The sequence below is a fragment of the Anastrepha ludens genome, chromosome 5 (assembly GCF_028408465.1).
Source record: "Anastrepha ludens isolate Willacy chromosome 5, idAnaLude1.1, whole genome shotgun sequence".
NCBI lineage: Eukaryota > Metazoa > Arthropoda > Insecta > Diptera > Tephritidae > Anastrepha > Anastrepha ludens.
In genome coordinates this window covers 111,217,205-111,235,437 of record NC_071501.1, presented here as the reverse complement: position 1 = coordinate 111,235,437, position 18,233 = coordinate 111,217,205, and the positions used below count along the sequence as shown (strand labels likewise).

General features: G+C 36.4%; 1 protein-coding gene across 1 annotated transcript in view; it reads right to left on the bottom strand.

Annotated features, from left to right (window-relative positions):
* Positions 1-917: 917 nt before the first annotated feature.
* The window catches only part of LOC128863484 (cytochrome b5-related protein), a 32,491-nt gene continuing 15,175 nt past the window's right edge, over positions 918-18,233 (bottom strand). The window contains exons 2-4 of the mRNA XM_054102670.1: positions 8,943-9,273; positions 8,490-8,872; positions 918-2,073 (exon numbers count right to left, since the gene is read on the bottom strand). Coding sequence (XP_053958645.1) covers positions 1,551-2,073; positions 8,490-8,872; positions 8,943-9,273 — 1,237 coding nt within the window. The 3' untranslated portion in view covers positions 918-1,550. The remainder of the gene's footprint in view (positions 2,074-8,489; positions 8,873-8,942; positions 9,274-18,233) is intronic.

Sequence of the window (18,233 nt, the reverse complement as noted above, 5' to 3'; positions counted from 1 at the left end):
GGATAAGAACACATCAAAGATATCAAAGAATTTTTAATAGAAGCAGATATAACATCAAAATGCCAAAATCTTAAAGAAGAAATTCTTAGCGCTGCATATGAAACCATTAGCCAAAAAGCTGTTATTACCAACGAATGGTATGACGCAGAATGGAGGGAGCTGAATAACGCAAAGATTGAAACAAGAAAAGCCTGCCTCGCTTAGTGTAAGCTACATTCGAGCCTCAATATAAATGAAGAAAAGACGAAGTACATGGCACGATTCGTTCATGATAGTCACATCAGAATCGGAAGTTATGTTTTTGAATTCATGCAAGAGTTTAAATACTTAGGCATAGTGCTCAGCATAAATAAGGATATGTCCTTATCTATACAAGACCGTATTCAGGTAGCTAACAGAGGATACGTTGGCTATATCCAACTTATGAAGTCTTCATTGATATCAAAGGAACAAAAACTCCAGATGTACAAAACTATAATACGACCGGTTCTCATCTACGGCTGTGAAACATAGGTCCTTAAGATTAATGACGTGAATTTACTGATGCGATTTGAAAGAAAAATTCTTAGAATAATATTCGGCCCTATACGATTAAAAGTCGTTACATACAGTATACGATATAACCATGTTTTAATCGCGGTAGGAAATGTAACGATTTATAAAGTCCCAAAGATTACGGTGGTATGGACACATTTTAAAAGTATTTGAAGCAAACCTGGGAGGAGCAAGAAGGTGAGACCGGCCAAGGAGAGGATGGTTGAAGACGTAGAAGAAGATATACAAAAGATGAAAATCTCAAACATTGAGTGAAAGCGAACTGTCGAGAAGAATGGAGGCGTATTGTAGAGGAGGCAATGGTACACCCCGAACTGTAATGCCAAGATGATGATGATAATGATGAATAAAACTACTTTTTCAATTTTTGAACTCATTTTATTCAAACTTTTTGTTCACCTCTACCGAATTTTCTGAATTTATTATTTCGTATTTATTTGAAAACTGTCATAGCTTAAGTACTTTTTCCTAACTAGTTTTTCACATTTTGTTGTTACATATCACCAACTTTTTCCGACGAGTTTTTCGGGTTGTGTTGTAGCTTTCACGTGAGTGAAGTTGTTTGTGGGTGTGTGCGCATGTTGTTGGTAGTTTATTAGGGGTGTCAACTCATGTACATTAACTTACATAAATGAAAATAAATTAAATGAAAATTGTGGCTAAGTACCTGCGGAATTATCGAAAATGGTTTGAAGTTGTTCTCAATTGGAATGGATAAAATAAAAATTTTTGGCTTTTGAGAATCTTTTTGATGGAATTCATGAGGGCCTAGACATTACTATTAGAAAGTAGTTACGTAAATACTTTTTCCTTTTTTTCTAAAAGCCTTCTTTAAACTGACTTGAAAGCCACATAGCTGTTATGTATAATTTCGTAGGATTTCTTGTAAAAGGAATACAAAAAGCGAAACAAAAGTTGTTGAGAAAATCATTTTCAAACACACTCCACTTTGAATGCTAAAGAAAGCTATTCTCGCAGATTCATTATAATTTTTTTTAACCTCGTTTGGTTTTATTGACCTCACCCGGCGGTATCGGGTTTGGTTTTGTACGTAGTAACTGTTTACTCTGCCCAATTATATGTTGCAAGTGACTACATTCACGCAATTGTGCCTTATACTCGTCCATTGTTTCGTAAAGTGTCGGATATAGTTGTGGCAAAATGCCATGATCCAATGTGGGGAAGAGATGATGCAAGAAATGTTCACCGAAATGTGTCAATACCAAAAACTGCGATCCTTTGATGTCGCTTCGATCCATAACTGTGTCCAATTGATAGAGTCCCCAATCCCGATCTTCACGAGTGGCATCACCGTCATGGAAAATTTTCGGATCATGATGTGCTGCATTCAATCCGATAACACCAAAAATAAAGCTCGCCAAACCAACGATAACCACCCATTGCCGAAGCACTGTTAATATGGGTACTTGTGCTACAAGTAGCATGAAGAGCGGAAGTGTAAAGCCGATGATGTCGTGCCAAAATAAAATGTTCTTTTGTAGAAGAGAAACCGTAATTCTATAAATAAATAAAAAAATAAAAATAAAAAATTTAGTATAAATTTAATATAAATTTTTTTTATAAAAATATTATGCAAAACTAAAATTTTTTTGCTTGATATCTTTGAGCTTTTTTGCAAATCAACTTATTCACCTTTAGTAGGTTTTGCTATTAGAAGGTTTATTTCACCCTCCATTGGACACCGTTTTCAAAAACTTCGGTTGGGCACCCGGGCCTGGCTTTTTTCGTCCCGTTCGAGGATCCTTTTTAAAAGGTTCTGTACATAAATCGATAGAAATTAAATTTTTGGAAGCTAAACGGTTTCACAACAACAGGTGTTATCTATCGCTATCGAGAGAAGATTAACGATTTTTTATGGCCGGAATTGGATGGTATTGATCTGGACAACGTTTATTTTCAACAAGACGCTGCTACGTGCCACACAAGCAACGAAACCATTGATCTTTTACGGGAAAGTTTCCGGACCGTATTATCTCTCGAAGAGGTGATCACAATTGGCCACCGAGATCTTGTGATTGTGATTTAACACCTTGTGACTTTTTTCTTCGGGGCCATGTGAAAGAGAAGGTCTACGTCAACAGCCCATGGTCGATTCAAGACCTCAAAGATGGAATTCGTGAGGCTATCAAGGACATAGGGCAGCCACTTTGCAATTCCGTTATGGAAAATTTCATGAAAAGGATATAGTGCTGTAAGCGTGGTCGTGGTGGTCATTTGCCTGATATTATTTTCCACTATTAACGACATACCTTCCTCTTTATAATGAAATAAACATCCGATCATTTATATTAAAAAATATCATTTTTCTTTGAATATCAAGATAACACCTCTTATTATGAAAGCTCAAGTCGCTAGCTATAATAGAAATATGTGAAATTCACATCCAAAGTCGAAAAAGTCTGGCCAGACCCGGGTGCCCAACGGAGGGTTAAAAAAAAAATAATATTTTTACTAAATTTTTATTAAGGACCATTTTCTCATCCAACCAATAAAATTAGCTCTACTAAGCGAACCAATCTACTATTCCTAACTTTAAAATGCCCTTTGATTATTTTTATTCACTAAAGTAACTTTAAATCTAAACATAATATTTAAAGGGCATACACAGACAAAAACACTCCCTCTCGTTTGGAACCGTCGCCCACATTGGGACCGCTTTCGTATTACTTTAAATTGACGTTCCATCTTCCTCATTACAAAGGTCTATGCCTATGTGCCCACGTTCAGGTCCCGCTTTTTCACCTGGAGAATTTTTTCCGCGAAACCACTGATGATCTCCCACGTTTCCTCGCTGCTTAGCATCTTGTCGATTACATTTTTTGTGGTTATGTGACCGACTACATTCTCCAGCGTTTGTGGTTCAGCGGAATCCCCGTATATGAATATATTTATAAAGCTAACACTTTTTCTTATATTGAGCAGGTATTTCTGGAAATACCCGTACCCCGAAAGCATTTGGGTTATATAAGCAATTTCTTCAGTGAAGTTCCTGCTGTACCATGTGGCGAAGCCTTTTATTAGCCCAGCCGTCCATTTGCTCTTTCTTCCATTCCCTCTTTCTTGATGCCCACAACTTTTTCTTCTTAAAGGCTAGTAAGTCTATCGGTATTGAACCGCTTATTACTTGAACAGCTGGCCCTGATACTGTGTTGTAGGCGGTCAGTTCCGTATAAGAGAACGGAGAGCGCGAAGGGTGGACCCCCTATGTTTGCCATCAGTCTACTGAGGAGGAATGCCGTTTTAGCGGCTTTCTCTGCTGCGTGTTTTATTTGATCCCAGAAAGTTAGTATTGAGTTCAGTTTTATGCCTAGGTACTTTAGAACCTTTTTGGGGTTAGTGTATTTGAATAAATTTGCATACAAACTTCTAACAGGATATACTTCTTTGTTGCTCTGTTTTCACTGTGGCTAATTTGAGGCCACGTACATCTGGCCACGTTTGTGCTCATATCACTACTTAAGTTTTCTATGAGCTTCTTCAAGTTTTCATGTTGATGACTGCGGCGATATCGTCTGCGTATCCGATCAGAGAGGTACTATCGGGAATTTCTATAGGCCTCTTCTATTCGCCATTTCCCCGCTTGCTATCTCTATGCTCTATTAACTTGACGAAAAATTTGCATACGAAAGCAACAAAAAAGTTATCGAGTAAGATTCGTCGCTAGCGAGTATGGCTATAGCTCATTAGGTTGCACTGCCTTACCAGCACATGCAATTTAGGGTAGCTCTCTTCGCGTGTTGCCGACATATATTCACTTGTACCAGTTGCTTCATCTACATATGAAAAGAAGAGGCCCTATATTGAATATCTCGTCATAACTAATGTTCCACAAGTCGGAGCCAAGAATAGATCCTTGTGCCATTCCGGATGTGACGTTTATCCAAGGAGAACCCTCTGAGGTCTGATAGACGAATTTGCGACCTCGTAAGTAATTCTTTATTATGCGGTGTAGGTATGCCGGAGTTTAAGTGTAATGTCCGCCCATTTTATGCTATTAACAGCGTTCCTTACATCTAAGGTGGCACGGAGGACTATGCTTCTGGATTGTATACTGCCCTGTTGCTCTGCTGCTACGCTATTTAAGACAGTTTCGATTGCCCCTATTGTAGACTTTCCGCGTCTAAAGCCGTGCTGTCTTCTGATGGCGTAATCTATGGCTGCGACCAGTCGAGGCTTGGTCAATCTTTCAAGGAGCTTTCTTGCTATGTTGGGCATGCATAATGATCGATGTGCTGATTGTGATTTGTGACATTTAAAGTAAACAAAATAACCGCGTGTTTAATTGTGAAAGCACGAGTTATAAAAATACTTCCAAATGCAGTTTTTCTGCGGATGACGAAGTGGCAAGAAAGTGTGGGTATTTGTATAATTTGTTGTATTTCATAGTTTCTATTGCTTGCGCCTACTTTTCTTCTTCAGATGGCAATACCTTACTCTATCATTTTTGACCGTATTTGAAATTTGGTTTTTCGCCGTATCCATAAACAGTTGATTCTTATTTGATGTATTGTTCTGTATGTTGCATTACAAGGTGAAGTCCAAAAGAAACAAGACTAACGTCATATATCATAGTTTCAGACCACATTGACCCAACCCTCTGTTTCACAAAAGGATACACAGTTACCTTCCTGAGAGGATCGAGTGGAAAACAAACCCGAAATGGATGAATGATGATTCACAAAAATGGTACACTGATGGATCAAAAACACCTTATGGTGTAGGAGCAGGAGTAGTGGGGCCCAGAATCCACAAATCATACACTCTCACCAGGGACACCACCATCTTCCAAGCGGAACTATACGCAATAATGGAAGCAGTAAACATCATGCAACGCAGAAACCACAAGAGAGTAAGATTAAAATACTCTCGGACAGCCAATCAGTTTTAAAAGCTTTAGATAGCTATACATACAACTCAAAAATTCTTAGAATGCCACAAGGCACTCAATAATCTGGCATCCAAAAACAATGTTTCATTAATTTGGGTACCGGGACATGAGGGATATGACGGCAACGAAAAGGCAGACTTTCAAGCCAAAAAAGGGGCAGATGAAAACTTCATCGGACCTAGTCCTATGTTCGGATTCAACAAAAACAACCTAAAACAAAAAGTAAAATACTGGGCCAAAACTCTATTAAATCAGCATTGGAACAATGTAGAGGGTCTTAGACACTCCAAAAAGTTCCTAAATTTCAACGCTAAAAGAGCTAACATGGCCCTCACGTTAAACAAAAAGAGCATTCGCACTCTCACAGGCGCCCTCACGGGTCACTTCACCTGCAACAAACACTTACATAAATTAGGCATAACTAACACCAGCACCTGCAGATTCTGCTGCGAAGATGAGGAGTCTATAGAACATCTCATTATCGAATGTCCGGGGTTGACGCATAGAAGGAAAAGGTTTTTAAACAAGTTCATGCTTACAGATGAAGACCTTCAATCACTCCCTCAGAAGGAGCTGGTACAAGCTAACTCCTAGTGAACGCTTGGTGACATTCGGTTCAGTGGAAGCGAAGTTATTGCGTCTAAAGTGTCAGTATGTTTGTGTCATCGGTACAAAAATGAGTTTCGAACAAAGAGCTAATATCTAATTTTGTTTTAAATTCGGTAAAACGTTTACTGAAACATTTGAATTGATGAAAAAAGTTTTATGGACATGATTGTCTATTTCGTGCCAGAGTTCATGAGTGGCTTACACGTTTCAGAGATGGTTGTAAGGACATAAATGACAATCAACAACCTAAAATCAGTAATCACCGAAAACTCCATCGAAATTGTTCGTAAATTTATCAAAAATGAACCGAAATCATTGTTGAAATTTATGGAATCGGAGTTGAATATCTCTAAAACATCGATTTATCGCATTTTAACTGATCATTTGGATTAAAAATTGCTCGGAATTCAACATTCGAAAGACCTCTTTAAAGAGGCGAAAAAACACGAGAACTTCCTTTACAACATTGTAACTGGTGATGAAACATCGTGTTGCCAACATAAACCTGAAACTTAGCGTCAAAGTGCCGAATAGAAGGCCGGAGACGAGTTACCACCCAAAAAACCGGGTTTGGAGAAGTCAAAAATCAAGTCGACGCTCATTTATTTTTATGATTCCAAGAGAATTGTCAAGAAGGAGTTCGTGCCAACGGGTCAAACCGCTAAAGCAATTTTATATCTTGGCGTTTTGAAGAGTTTGTTGCATAGTATTCGTCGAATTCGCCCTGAATATCGCGAAAAAGGAAGCTGGCGCTTATTGTATGATAGTGCACGATCTCATCGATCCACTCTTGTGACTGATTTTTTGACTCTAAATCGCATTTTAACCATCAATCACTCACCGTATTCACCTGATATGACTCCTTGTGACTTCTACCTATTCGGAACATTGCATTTGGCAATGAAAGGAAAACGTTTTGCGTCCGTAGAGGCCATCCAAAAGGCTTTTACCAACATCCTGAAGGACATTCCGGTCAATGACCTGAAAACCTCTTTCGAAAAGCTTTTACATCGCGCAAATTATGTATCGAGGCCAGAGAGGACTATTTTGAATAAATAAACTCGAAGTTATCAGAGCAAAGCTCCTCTCGTATCTATTTTAGCTCAGTCTTGTTTATTTTGGACTTCACCTTGTATATTAATAATTTGCTCAAATATGAACGAGACGTTATCAATAAAACGGTCCGCGGATGACATATGGCAAAAATAAATTTTTTGTTTTTTGGTAGGACTGTTATAAGCTCACATGGCAAATTTCAGCGTGATATGTCACATAGTTTGTTTTCTGTGCTCCTGTAAACAAGTCAAGCTCGAGTGTGTTCTTCGAATTCTCTTTTATGACTTCAATTGTATCGGCAACTTGAGCTTGGGAAACAGGAAAAAGTCACATGGAGCCATATCAGGCGAATACGGTGCTTGCGGAACGATATTAACATTATTTTTGTTCAAATAATCGCGAACAAGACGTGATGTGTGAGCTGGTGCATTATCGTGATGCAAGAACCATGACTTGTTGTCCCACAATTCCTCCCTTTTAAGACGAATGTTTTCGCGCAAGCGCTTTAAAACATCTAAATAATATTAAGCGTTAACCGATTTTGCGATTTGTGCGATTTTCAAGCACAATTTCCTTTACTTTTCCGATGTTTTCGTCGTTTACTGATGTTGCTGGACGACGTTCATGAGGCAAGTTTTCAACCGATGTACGGCCCTCTTTGAACGATTTGTACCACTGGAAAACACGTGCACGCGATAGAGCAGAGTCCCCATAGGTTGTCTGCAATAATTTTAAGGCGTCTGAAGCCGAAATTTTGTTGGAATAACAAAATTTCAAACAAATTCTTTGTTCAACTTGAATCTCCATCATTTAATTCGAAGAACACACTCGAGCTTGACTTGTTTACAGTAGCACAGAAAACAAACTATGTGCATATCACGCTGAAATTTGCCATGTAAGCTTATAACAGTCCTACGAAAAAACAAAAAAATTATTTTTGCCATATGTCATCCGTGGACCGTTTTATTGATAACGTCTCGTTCATATTTGAGCAGAAAGTATTCGTGATTTCCTCGTCACTGCTCAAGTTGATATTTTTTCTTTAGTTTTTGCACTTTCAGAATGAACAAATAAATGACAATGTATGTAAAATCAGCTGTTTATGGCTTTGATACCAATAATAGATAACAGTAAATATTGTTACGGTTAAGATCACGGTTAAGGTTATGGCGTTATGATCTGGCACCTCGAATTTAACCTTAAATTGGACTCCTAAGGTGGCTATGAATGATTAATATTTAGTTTAAATATTGCACTCAGTTATTAAGTGCTCGAGAGTTAAAAAATACTAGTTCGATAAAAGTTTTTTTTTCAAAGTCCACACATGTGCATACATACATACATATATACAGTGCCTAACCTCATTATAATCTGATACGGGAATATGAGCGCGTAAACGATTGGTTGTATGGTGAAAGAAAAGAGACGAATCCATTTTGTGTGTTTGCGTGAATTTGGCCACCAACAAAGATACGGCTCAAAGAGTGACATCTCGAGATCGTGCAACGAGTTCGTGTACACATGATGAGACATGACATGCATAACGCGCCAATTGCAAAAGTTCATGAGTGAAAAATTAAAAGTATACATCTGCCAATTGTCCTTTTGATGCAAGTAGTTGTGTGTAGCAACGGTGAGCCATGTAAGCGATAGAGCGGCGAAGAGTTCGAATATTATGTAGCCGGTGTAGGCGCAAGCGAAGCTGAATGCGAAAGTAGAAAGCAAGAGGCCGAAGTGCATGAGCTGCAAGGAAAGAAGGAAGTATTACAATAAATAAATGAAAAAAAAACAATAATCGAAAAAAATCATATACATCTGTGCGCCGAGCTGGACTATAATCCACTTCTTTCAATTTGTCACGCACACGTGACTTGAGCACCCTGTAGAACCCGTTTTCGTGCAGAGTGAATTTGTAATTGCGTGGTTTGGCTGCAGCGCGTACATGAAATTTATGCAACATCTCTTCTGGTTTCGTTGAAATGTGATGCGACTCGAATGCTTCGGTAATGTCAGTGCCCTTTGTCCATTCTATCCAGAAAGTTCCACCCGGATGACGAGGTATAAAATCCGTTAGATCATAGAGCTCATCCTTAATACGCCAGAGTCCTTCAGCTTCATCCTCGTTTTGTTTGGCGGCAATCCAGCTGTAAAGGGAAAATACGCAACTTTAAATTATGATTTTCGTTTTTTGTAATTCAAGATCAAAATGAAACATTTTTAGGGTCTATTTCTCATTATCCAAATAAGTACCATCAGCTCATTTACACTAACTTTTGTGATTTGTAATTTGAAAAAATTTTACAATTTCGGTTGTGCTTCTATTTTCGCAATATTTTATAATCGATTCCCTTTTGCATTTTGTTTCTGACAACGTAAATTATATTAGCTACTAAGGCGTGCTTGAAATTACAAAGATTTAAAAAAAAGTTAAATAAAAATAAATTTAAATTTCAAGTACTCCAATGTCATGAAAATAAATAAAAAATAAATTCAAGTTTTTTAAATTAATATACTTTTTTATACTAATTTTGCCATATAATTTTCCTTCCACCGCTGGCCATCTAATGCAGCCGGTTTGAAATCGTGAATATTTTACGATTTACGATTAACAGAATAATAGAATAAGCCCGTTTGCCTGAGTAAAAAGTAAATCGTAATTTTTCTGCGATTACGAAAGTGGAAGCACACCTGTATTGTGTGATGTATTTGAATTTGAAAATTAAAAAAAAAAAAAAATCACTTTTATGATGACGAGGCAAAATTTCCAAAAAACTTATTCTTCTAAAATAGAGCTGGTAGGTGAAAGTAGATGACTTTAGACGCATCCTCTTCATAAGCCCATGTAATTTATTGTATATAGTGAAACCACCGTTTTTGCCAAAACTGCCAATCTAACATACAAAATATGCCACGCTCTAAATATTATTTTTTTTCTTTTAACGCACTGCCTCTTTTAATTCACCGTGTAGCAGGATTCGTGAGATTTGGTGCCGTTGCTATGCCAAATTAGAATTTTTATGGTAACATTAAAATCAATAGAATATCGAAAAAAAGAAAAATACAAAATAATAACTTTGGCTAGGAAAATTTACAATAACAAATATTTGTAAAAAAATATCAGGAATTGTTCATTTGAAAAGCGCGCGTTATACATATGTATGTTGGTTGGTTGGTTAGAGTGGTGATTCATCCAGAATCTAACTAGCGCTTCCGCACCATTTTGTTGCCACATCCTCATTACCAACCTGTTTAACAGTTATTTACCGCAAGACTATATCCAGTCTGTGCGGTTTAGGAATCTTATTAGGTTGTTAACGTCTAAGCCAGACAGTTGCTCGAGACTTTCGAACAGCGGTTTGCCCAGGGTTAACATTTTGCCCTTCCATAGGGCAGGGCATTCACAGAGGGAATGGAAGATTGTTTCCTTTTTCTCCGGTTGTTTACAACTATGACAGTGTGTATTGTGAGGGATGCCCATTTTGGCGGCTTGTTCTCCGATAGACCAGAAGCTAGTTATGACTGCCGTTAGTCTACAGGTGTCCCGTCGTTTCATGTTTATCAATGTCGACGATTGCTTGAGGTTGTAGATGGACCATAACGTCCTGCTGATTTTGCATTTCGTTTGGTCTCTCCATCTAATATACAATCTGGGATTCGGAGGTATTAGGGAAATTGCATTCTTGACTGTACCTAATGGTGTGATTACCGGTACTGTAAGAACGCAGATCCCTCTCTTGCCAGTTCATCTGCTTTTTCGTTACCTTCTATGTTCCTGTGTCCCGGGACCCAAATTAAGATTAAAAAAAAAAAAAAATAAATAAATATATTAATTGGCGCGTACACTTCTGTTAGGTGTTTGGCCGAGCTCCTCCTCCTATTTGTGGTGTGCGTCTTGATGTTGTTCCACAAATGGAGGGGCCTACAGTTTCAAGCCGATTCCGAACGGCAGATATTTTTTATGAGGAGCTTTTTCATGGCAGAAATACACTCGGAGGTTTGCCATTGCCTGCCGAGGGGCAGGATTACTTTATGGTTTTAACTCAAGGTGGCTACTTTACTCCACCACTTTAGAGGTTGTTGTAGCCGAGTCCAGTGCTTGGATTGCAGCTTGGCTATCCGAAAGAATAGCGGTATTGCCCTTAAAAGAGAAATCCGTGATTAGTAGCCTACAGGCTTTCCCAATTGCCACTACTTCCGCCTAGAAGTCACTGCTGGTATTAGGGAGACGCACAGATTTTTCAATTCCAAGTCTATGAGAATATATACCAGCTCCAACACCACAATCCATTTTGCTGCCATCTGTATAGACTATAGTGTCGAAGTGATTTAGAGAGAATCCCTTATTCCATTCTTCCTTAGATCGAAAGGGAGTGGCAAAATTCCTATTGAAAGTTACCATCGGGACGATGTAGTCAGTCCTCACCGTGATTAACTGAGCTTGTCGCAATAATAGACTAGCGTGACCATACGTTTTTTCTTCCCAGCGACCCGCTTCATTTAACCTAAGTGCACTCATGTATATACATATGTCTAATTTTTTTTTGCTGGAATGTTGGTACTACTGTTCTTTGTAGTGTCGCCGAGTTTGAGCGTGATCTGCCAATTAGCTTATTTTTGACATTTAATTATATCAGTCAACCGCAGGTGTGCTCTGCGATTTTCACTACGGTTAAAAATATCGAACAAAGAATTTGTCATAAATTTTGTGTTTTGCACAGGATTTCGTGTGCCGAATCGTTGAAAATGTTGCAGGAAGCCTATGGCGAGTGTGGTTTTACAAAAACACGGGTCTACGAGTGGTATAAGACTTTTGCAGAGGGCCGATAAGTCATGGAAGGTTTGCTCCGATCTGGTGCAGGAAAACCATCATTTAAGTTTGGGGAGGTAGCTCAAGACCTTAGCGTGTCTCACGAATCAATTTCCAACATTTTACATCATAAATGGGGCATGGGACGCGTGGCTGCTCGAATCGTTTCAAGAGAGTTGAATTTCTTTCAAAAAATTCACCGGAAGAAGTTGGCTGAAGACATGCTTGAGCAAGTGAATTCGGCCCCAACGTTTATCCAGCGCATCATAACAGGTTATGAGACGTGTGTATATGAGTTTGACATGCATACCAGTCAACAGGCGGCTCCATGTCTTTTTCCTTTTCCCAAAACTTAAATTGCCACTCCGCAGACGCCGCTTTAAGTCAATAGAGACATTAAGGAAAATTCTCTGAAGGAGCTGAAGAAGATCTCTTCAAACGCGTTTAAAAGGTACTTTGATGACTGAACTAATCGTTGGCATATGCGTATTGCTTCGAATGGAGCCTATTTTGAAGCCGACAACATAAATGTTGATGATTAAACAATTATTTTCCGTTTTATTGAACAATTCCCGGTACTTTTTTGACAGAATGTATTTTAGGCTTTTTGATTCGATTTTCTAAAAAAATGATCTGAGGTTTCTGAATAAGGTGATCTCAGCTGTGGGGTAAATGCTGGTACAACGAGTTCCAAAGTGACCGCCGATTCTTGTAGGATAAATTTAGTGAAGGCCATTCAAAAAAGGTCGTTATGCCAGAAACAATGTGATATATCGCAAGATAAAGACATCCTTGAGGGATCAACATACATTCAATAGTGGGATCAGCATACGGTAAATATTGCATAAACATGTGGTCGTCAAGAAGATTTGTTCTCGTAGAATACCGCATATTTTGGCAATTGCCCAAAAAGGACTCGTGTCGATTAGAGTAACAATTGAAAATTCTGGATCTATGCATATGAGATGGAAACGAAACTGCAACCGACAATATGGGTGTTCCAAGACGAGCTTAATCCAATGAAACTTGTTCATGGAAGAAGCACCTCAAAGCACATGACTGGCTGTTTGAACGGAGAATCTCGTCATATCGCATCTCTACCACCTAACTTAAAATAGTCAATTCCGAGCGGTACAAAACTATCTGTTTACCAAAAGTTTTCGGAGATCTAAGCAAAATTAACAGTCGAAGATGAGTCATTCTTCATCAAGCTAATGCGAGCTCTCACGTATCGGCTCACCGAGAGTTTTTGAGCACTCAAAAGATCGAATTAATTATATCTTTTTGTTCCCGAACATCAAAAATAAAATGCGAGATCAACGTTTCTTTAGCGCCTGAATAAGCTGTTGAAGCCTTTAAACAGCTATCTACGTCTGAGTGTTACAAGTGCTTGGCGATTGGTTCAAAACAAGGTAAAAGTGTATTAACTTCGACGGTGAATATTTTGAAAAATGAAGTCATATTTTTTTTTTTTTTTTGTTTTTATTGCTGAAGGCCCTAGTAGCCAGCAATTATTTTCAGTGGATCAATTATTTATAATTAGTTCCTGATGTAAATAAATAATAAAATAAATTAAAACCATTTTCACTATTATTTTACTGTGTTTTCACAATTGTTCGCAAAAATAAATGGCATCCCTCGTATCGCAAAATTGCATTTTAACTTTTCAAACAGTAAATTTTATAAATAAACAATTAAATCTTTACAAAGCACAAATCATACGATGAGTGGCTTTTTATTTAATATTCGGGTTAGCAAACATTCGGCATGCGGCATCTCCCGTTAAGGTAAAGTATATGCGAAAGAGTAGAGTGAGCGACATACTACTAAATCAGCTTAGCGGAGTGAGCAGCATTTAAAAAAAAATACTACTGTTGTTTTAAAAAATTTGAACAGCAGTAGGAAATGATTGATAAATACGATTAATGCGGACAAATAAATATTTAATTTATGGAAATATTTTTTATGTGGAGAAAATGCCTAAAACCGTAAAAAAAAAAATTAAAAAAAAAAATAATATAAATCAACTAGATTTGTGAGAAGTTTCAAACTTGCACTTTATTATACTAAAATTTAATAAACTATAAAATTGCATATCAAAAAATCTTTTTAGAAATGCTATTTAAAAGCCGTATGGTTGAAAATTTAATAATTTTTTTGTCTAAAATTTTAAAATTGGACTTATTTATCGGGTGTTGTTTTAAGAGCTTGAGAACTTAAAATGATAACACAAAACGGAAAGATTTTCGATGTGATTTTTTTTATAATAATCATGGAATTTATTTTTTGAATATGAATATATCCGGCATTTGGCGACCGCGGCTACGAGTGACATGATCCATTCGATCACTACACTTTTTGACTACTTTTTCCAACAAATCTGGCCGTATGACGCCACTAGTGACTTGAATCTTATATATAAAAATGGAGACGTTTTTTTGTATTCGTTAGTCGCCGATTCACGCCTAAACGCATTTACCGATTTCAATCAAACTTTCACAGATCATTGGTATACGTCCATAGATGGTTTATGTGAAGTTTTAAAGAAATCGGTAAAAGTATGTGTGCGTTGTGTAAGTGTGAAAAATACAATATTTGCGTGTTTCCCTTATACGGACATTACGTATACGGAATGAGAATACACGCAAATGAATAGAATATACACAGGCATGAATAACATTGTATCGATGTCGAGTGACGTATGCGACTGTATTATTCGTAACGCAATAGTTGTCCTCTCTTTTCTTTCCTTTTTATGCATGCGTGACACGGCATCAAAAATATTTTGAGCTTCATTTGAACGATTTATGATTTAGATAAAATAAAAATTCGTTAAATATATTTGATTCCATTAATAACCATAAGCCTGTATTTTTCGAAGTTCAAAGTTTTTGGACAAATATTGAAACGTTTACTTAAATTAAATGTTAAATATTGTACATATATATAAATTCGCAAATGTAAAAGTTCAGATAGATTTAAAATATACGAAATTATTCAGCGGTTGAATCCATACATAACTTTGTTCATGGGTTTGAGTAATTTTTTTGTGGTGAAAGTCTAAAACCAAGAAAAGAAAACGCGAAAGCCGACGAGCAAATTAATTGTGTGGGATGAATGTACAATGGGACATAAAAAATCAGTAGAAGCATGGGATAGAACTTTGAAAGATTTACGTAATAATCAAGAAATATTTGGTGGCGCTTTAATATTATTGTCTGGTAATTTTCTTCAAACTTTGCCAGTAATTCCCCGTTCAACACCAGCAGATGAATTAAAAGCATGTTTAAAGACATCCCATTTATAGAGGCACGTAAAAACTTTGACTTTGAAAACAAATCTGCGAGTTTATTTGGAAGATAGGAAATGGACAAATTCCTATTGATGCTGCTACTGGCTTAATCACTTTGCCAGATAATTTTTGTAATTTCGCACACACAAAACAAGACTTAGTTTTAAGTGTTTTTCCAAATATTGCGCAAAATTATCAAAATCACAATTGGTTAGCTGAAAGGCAATACTGGCTGCGAAAAATAAGGATGTTGGTCAATTGAATGCGAATATTTTAAATGATGTACTGGTGAGATTGTAACATTTAAATCAATTGATACAGTTAAAAATCAAGATGACACTGTAAATTATCAAACAGAATTTTTAAATTTCTTGGATTTACCTGGACTGCCCGCTCATCGCTTACAATTGAAAGTTGGTGCACCAATTATTTTACTTAGAAATTTAAATCAGCCTCGATTGTGTAACGGAACAAGATTAGCAGTCAAAAAGGTCATGAAGAATCTTATTGAAGCAACAATTTTAAAAGGAAAATTCAAAGGTGAAGACGTATTGATTCCGCGTATTCCGCTGACTCCACCAGATTTAGCTTTTGACTTCAAAAGATTGCAATTTCCAATACGTCTTGCATTTGCAATGACAATAAACAAAACACAAGGAAGTGACTTAGAATATCCATGCTTCTCCCACGGACAATTATATGTATCATGTTCACGCGTAGGTAAGCCATCAGTTCTGTTTATTTATACCACAACTCAGGGCAAAACAAAAAATGTAGTTTACGCAAAGGCTATGTGTTAGTTTGAGTTTAAAATTGACATTAATTTTATATTGTAAAAAAAGAATAAATACACATAGAGTGAATTTAAATCGAGTGTGCATTATTCATTTCTAATTTTGAAATGCCTAGCGAAGCAGGCAGAGGGTCCGCTAGTATTACAATAAATCGATTATTGGACACGCTGTATGACAAGTTGCGCCGTATTATTGTAACCAAATGCCATCGATGTTTAGCTGATACATTTTTTGGAAACGAAATTCAATCAGCATGGCTTAAAAGCGCTGGCCATTCACCGTAACGGCAGCTACTTCCTCAGTTCGAAAGAAATAAGGACCCATGATGTTGCCAATGTTCTATGAATTTCGCAGAGATTTTTTTTTTTTAAATTATATCTCCACAATTTGGAAGTGGTGTTCTGTCGTTAAACGATTCATGATGACTTGCCAAAACTTACTGACCAGCAATGCCAACACAGTTGGCCATTCTCAGCTGTCAAACCATAGTTATCCATATCGATAGTTCCCATGCAGCTTAATACTCAATGTATGGATTTCGTTAGACAATGAGCTATACTTTTATATAAAAATAATGAAGTATAAAAGTAATGAAATAATACTTTAATAAGTATAAAAGTAAAGAAATAAAACTTTTATACAACAAGGAAGAAAGGTAAAAATTGCATGTGCCATCGTTTTGATGCGGGTGTACATATTTTGGGTTTTTTTTATTATATTTAATATTGAAATAATTTAAGCAATAAATATCCTCAATATCCAGACCTCAATATAGACTATAGGCAATTTCGAATTGCTTTATTCTCTGCTTGCTATCTATGCGCTCTGCTTACTTAACGAAATATTAGCACGTGAAAGCAACAACAAAGTTATCAAGTAAGATTTGCCACTAGCGAGTATGGTTACATACCTCTTAAAGCTGTTAAGTAACTCATAAAAATAGTGAGTAATTACATATTTCCAATGCTGCCAACTTTCTTTCAAGAGAGTTTCATTCGACTGCGTTCATATAGGAAGACTTTTGTTGTTTCAACTTCCCGAATTGTCTTTTGATGTTCCTGTTGTGTTCAAACATCTTGCAATTGTACGTGTTTAGTCTACAATCAGCAACAACATTGAGAAGAACGAGAACACAAACGGTGTTGACAGAGCACGAGCATCACAAGTAACGAGATGAAACAGTTTTTTTTTGTTTTTTTTATTTTTATTTTTTTTATTTACGCACATTTGATGAAGACAATTTATCGCACTTGTTAAAGCATTCCATTGGTCCATTGGTAGATCAATTTTCTCCCGCTGAAGTACTATTTCTTAATTTATTACAGTTAAAAAGTACCGCTATTTTAATATGAAATTCTTATTTTGCTTTAGACGCTTTAGCTGTTAGACATTGCAGCAACGTGTTTTGTTGTTTTGAAAAAAAAAAAATGTCTTCTATCGTAATATATTGTAATAATTCAAACCGATAGACTTTGTAGAAAAGTGAAGGTTTTTTCAAAAAGTGCGCAGTTGTTTTTAATATAATGTAGAAGATATAACGGTTCATTTTTAGAAAACCAGTTCACTTTCTAATATTAGCTGTAAATTTTTGCATTAATTCTATTACAAACAAGAAAATAAATGCATTTCTAATAAAAATATGTTATTGCATTGAATTTGAAACTAATTCTCGTTTTTATGAATACATTAATTTTATTGGTACATACAAATCATTTGGGTTACTTTGGAAAGTTTTTTTGTTTTGCTGCTCAAATTAAAATTTTGTTTACCATATCTTGGCTTTATTAATTTGCAAATCTTATGACAAGTAAAAAGTTGGCTGTATTTTTTCGTTTTATTTAAAAAAAAAAAAAGAAATTAACACATTTACGCTTATATAATTTAAAATCGTTTGGTATAATAATATTTTTTAACTTTCATTAAAATTTCATAATTCCCTCCATCGAAGAAGTCCTCGTCTTTTTGGTAAAAAAACTTGTCCAGCTAATGCTTCCAATCGCCGCTTGAGAGCATTCCTGTGCTATCAAGAAAATTGTGCAAATGCTTCAAGTGATCATCACTTGATTAATAGAGACCTGAAATCAGTCTGTGTCAAAAAAAAAGAACCGCGATTATTTATGAAGTATACAATATATATATTAACAATTTTTTTACATAAAAGTATGTACAAAACCACGAGTCGCAATTACTGTGCTGACATCTTCTTGGCAT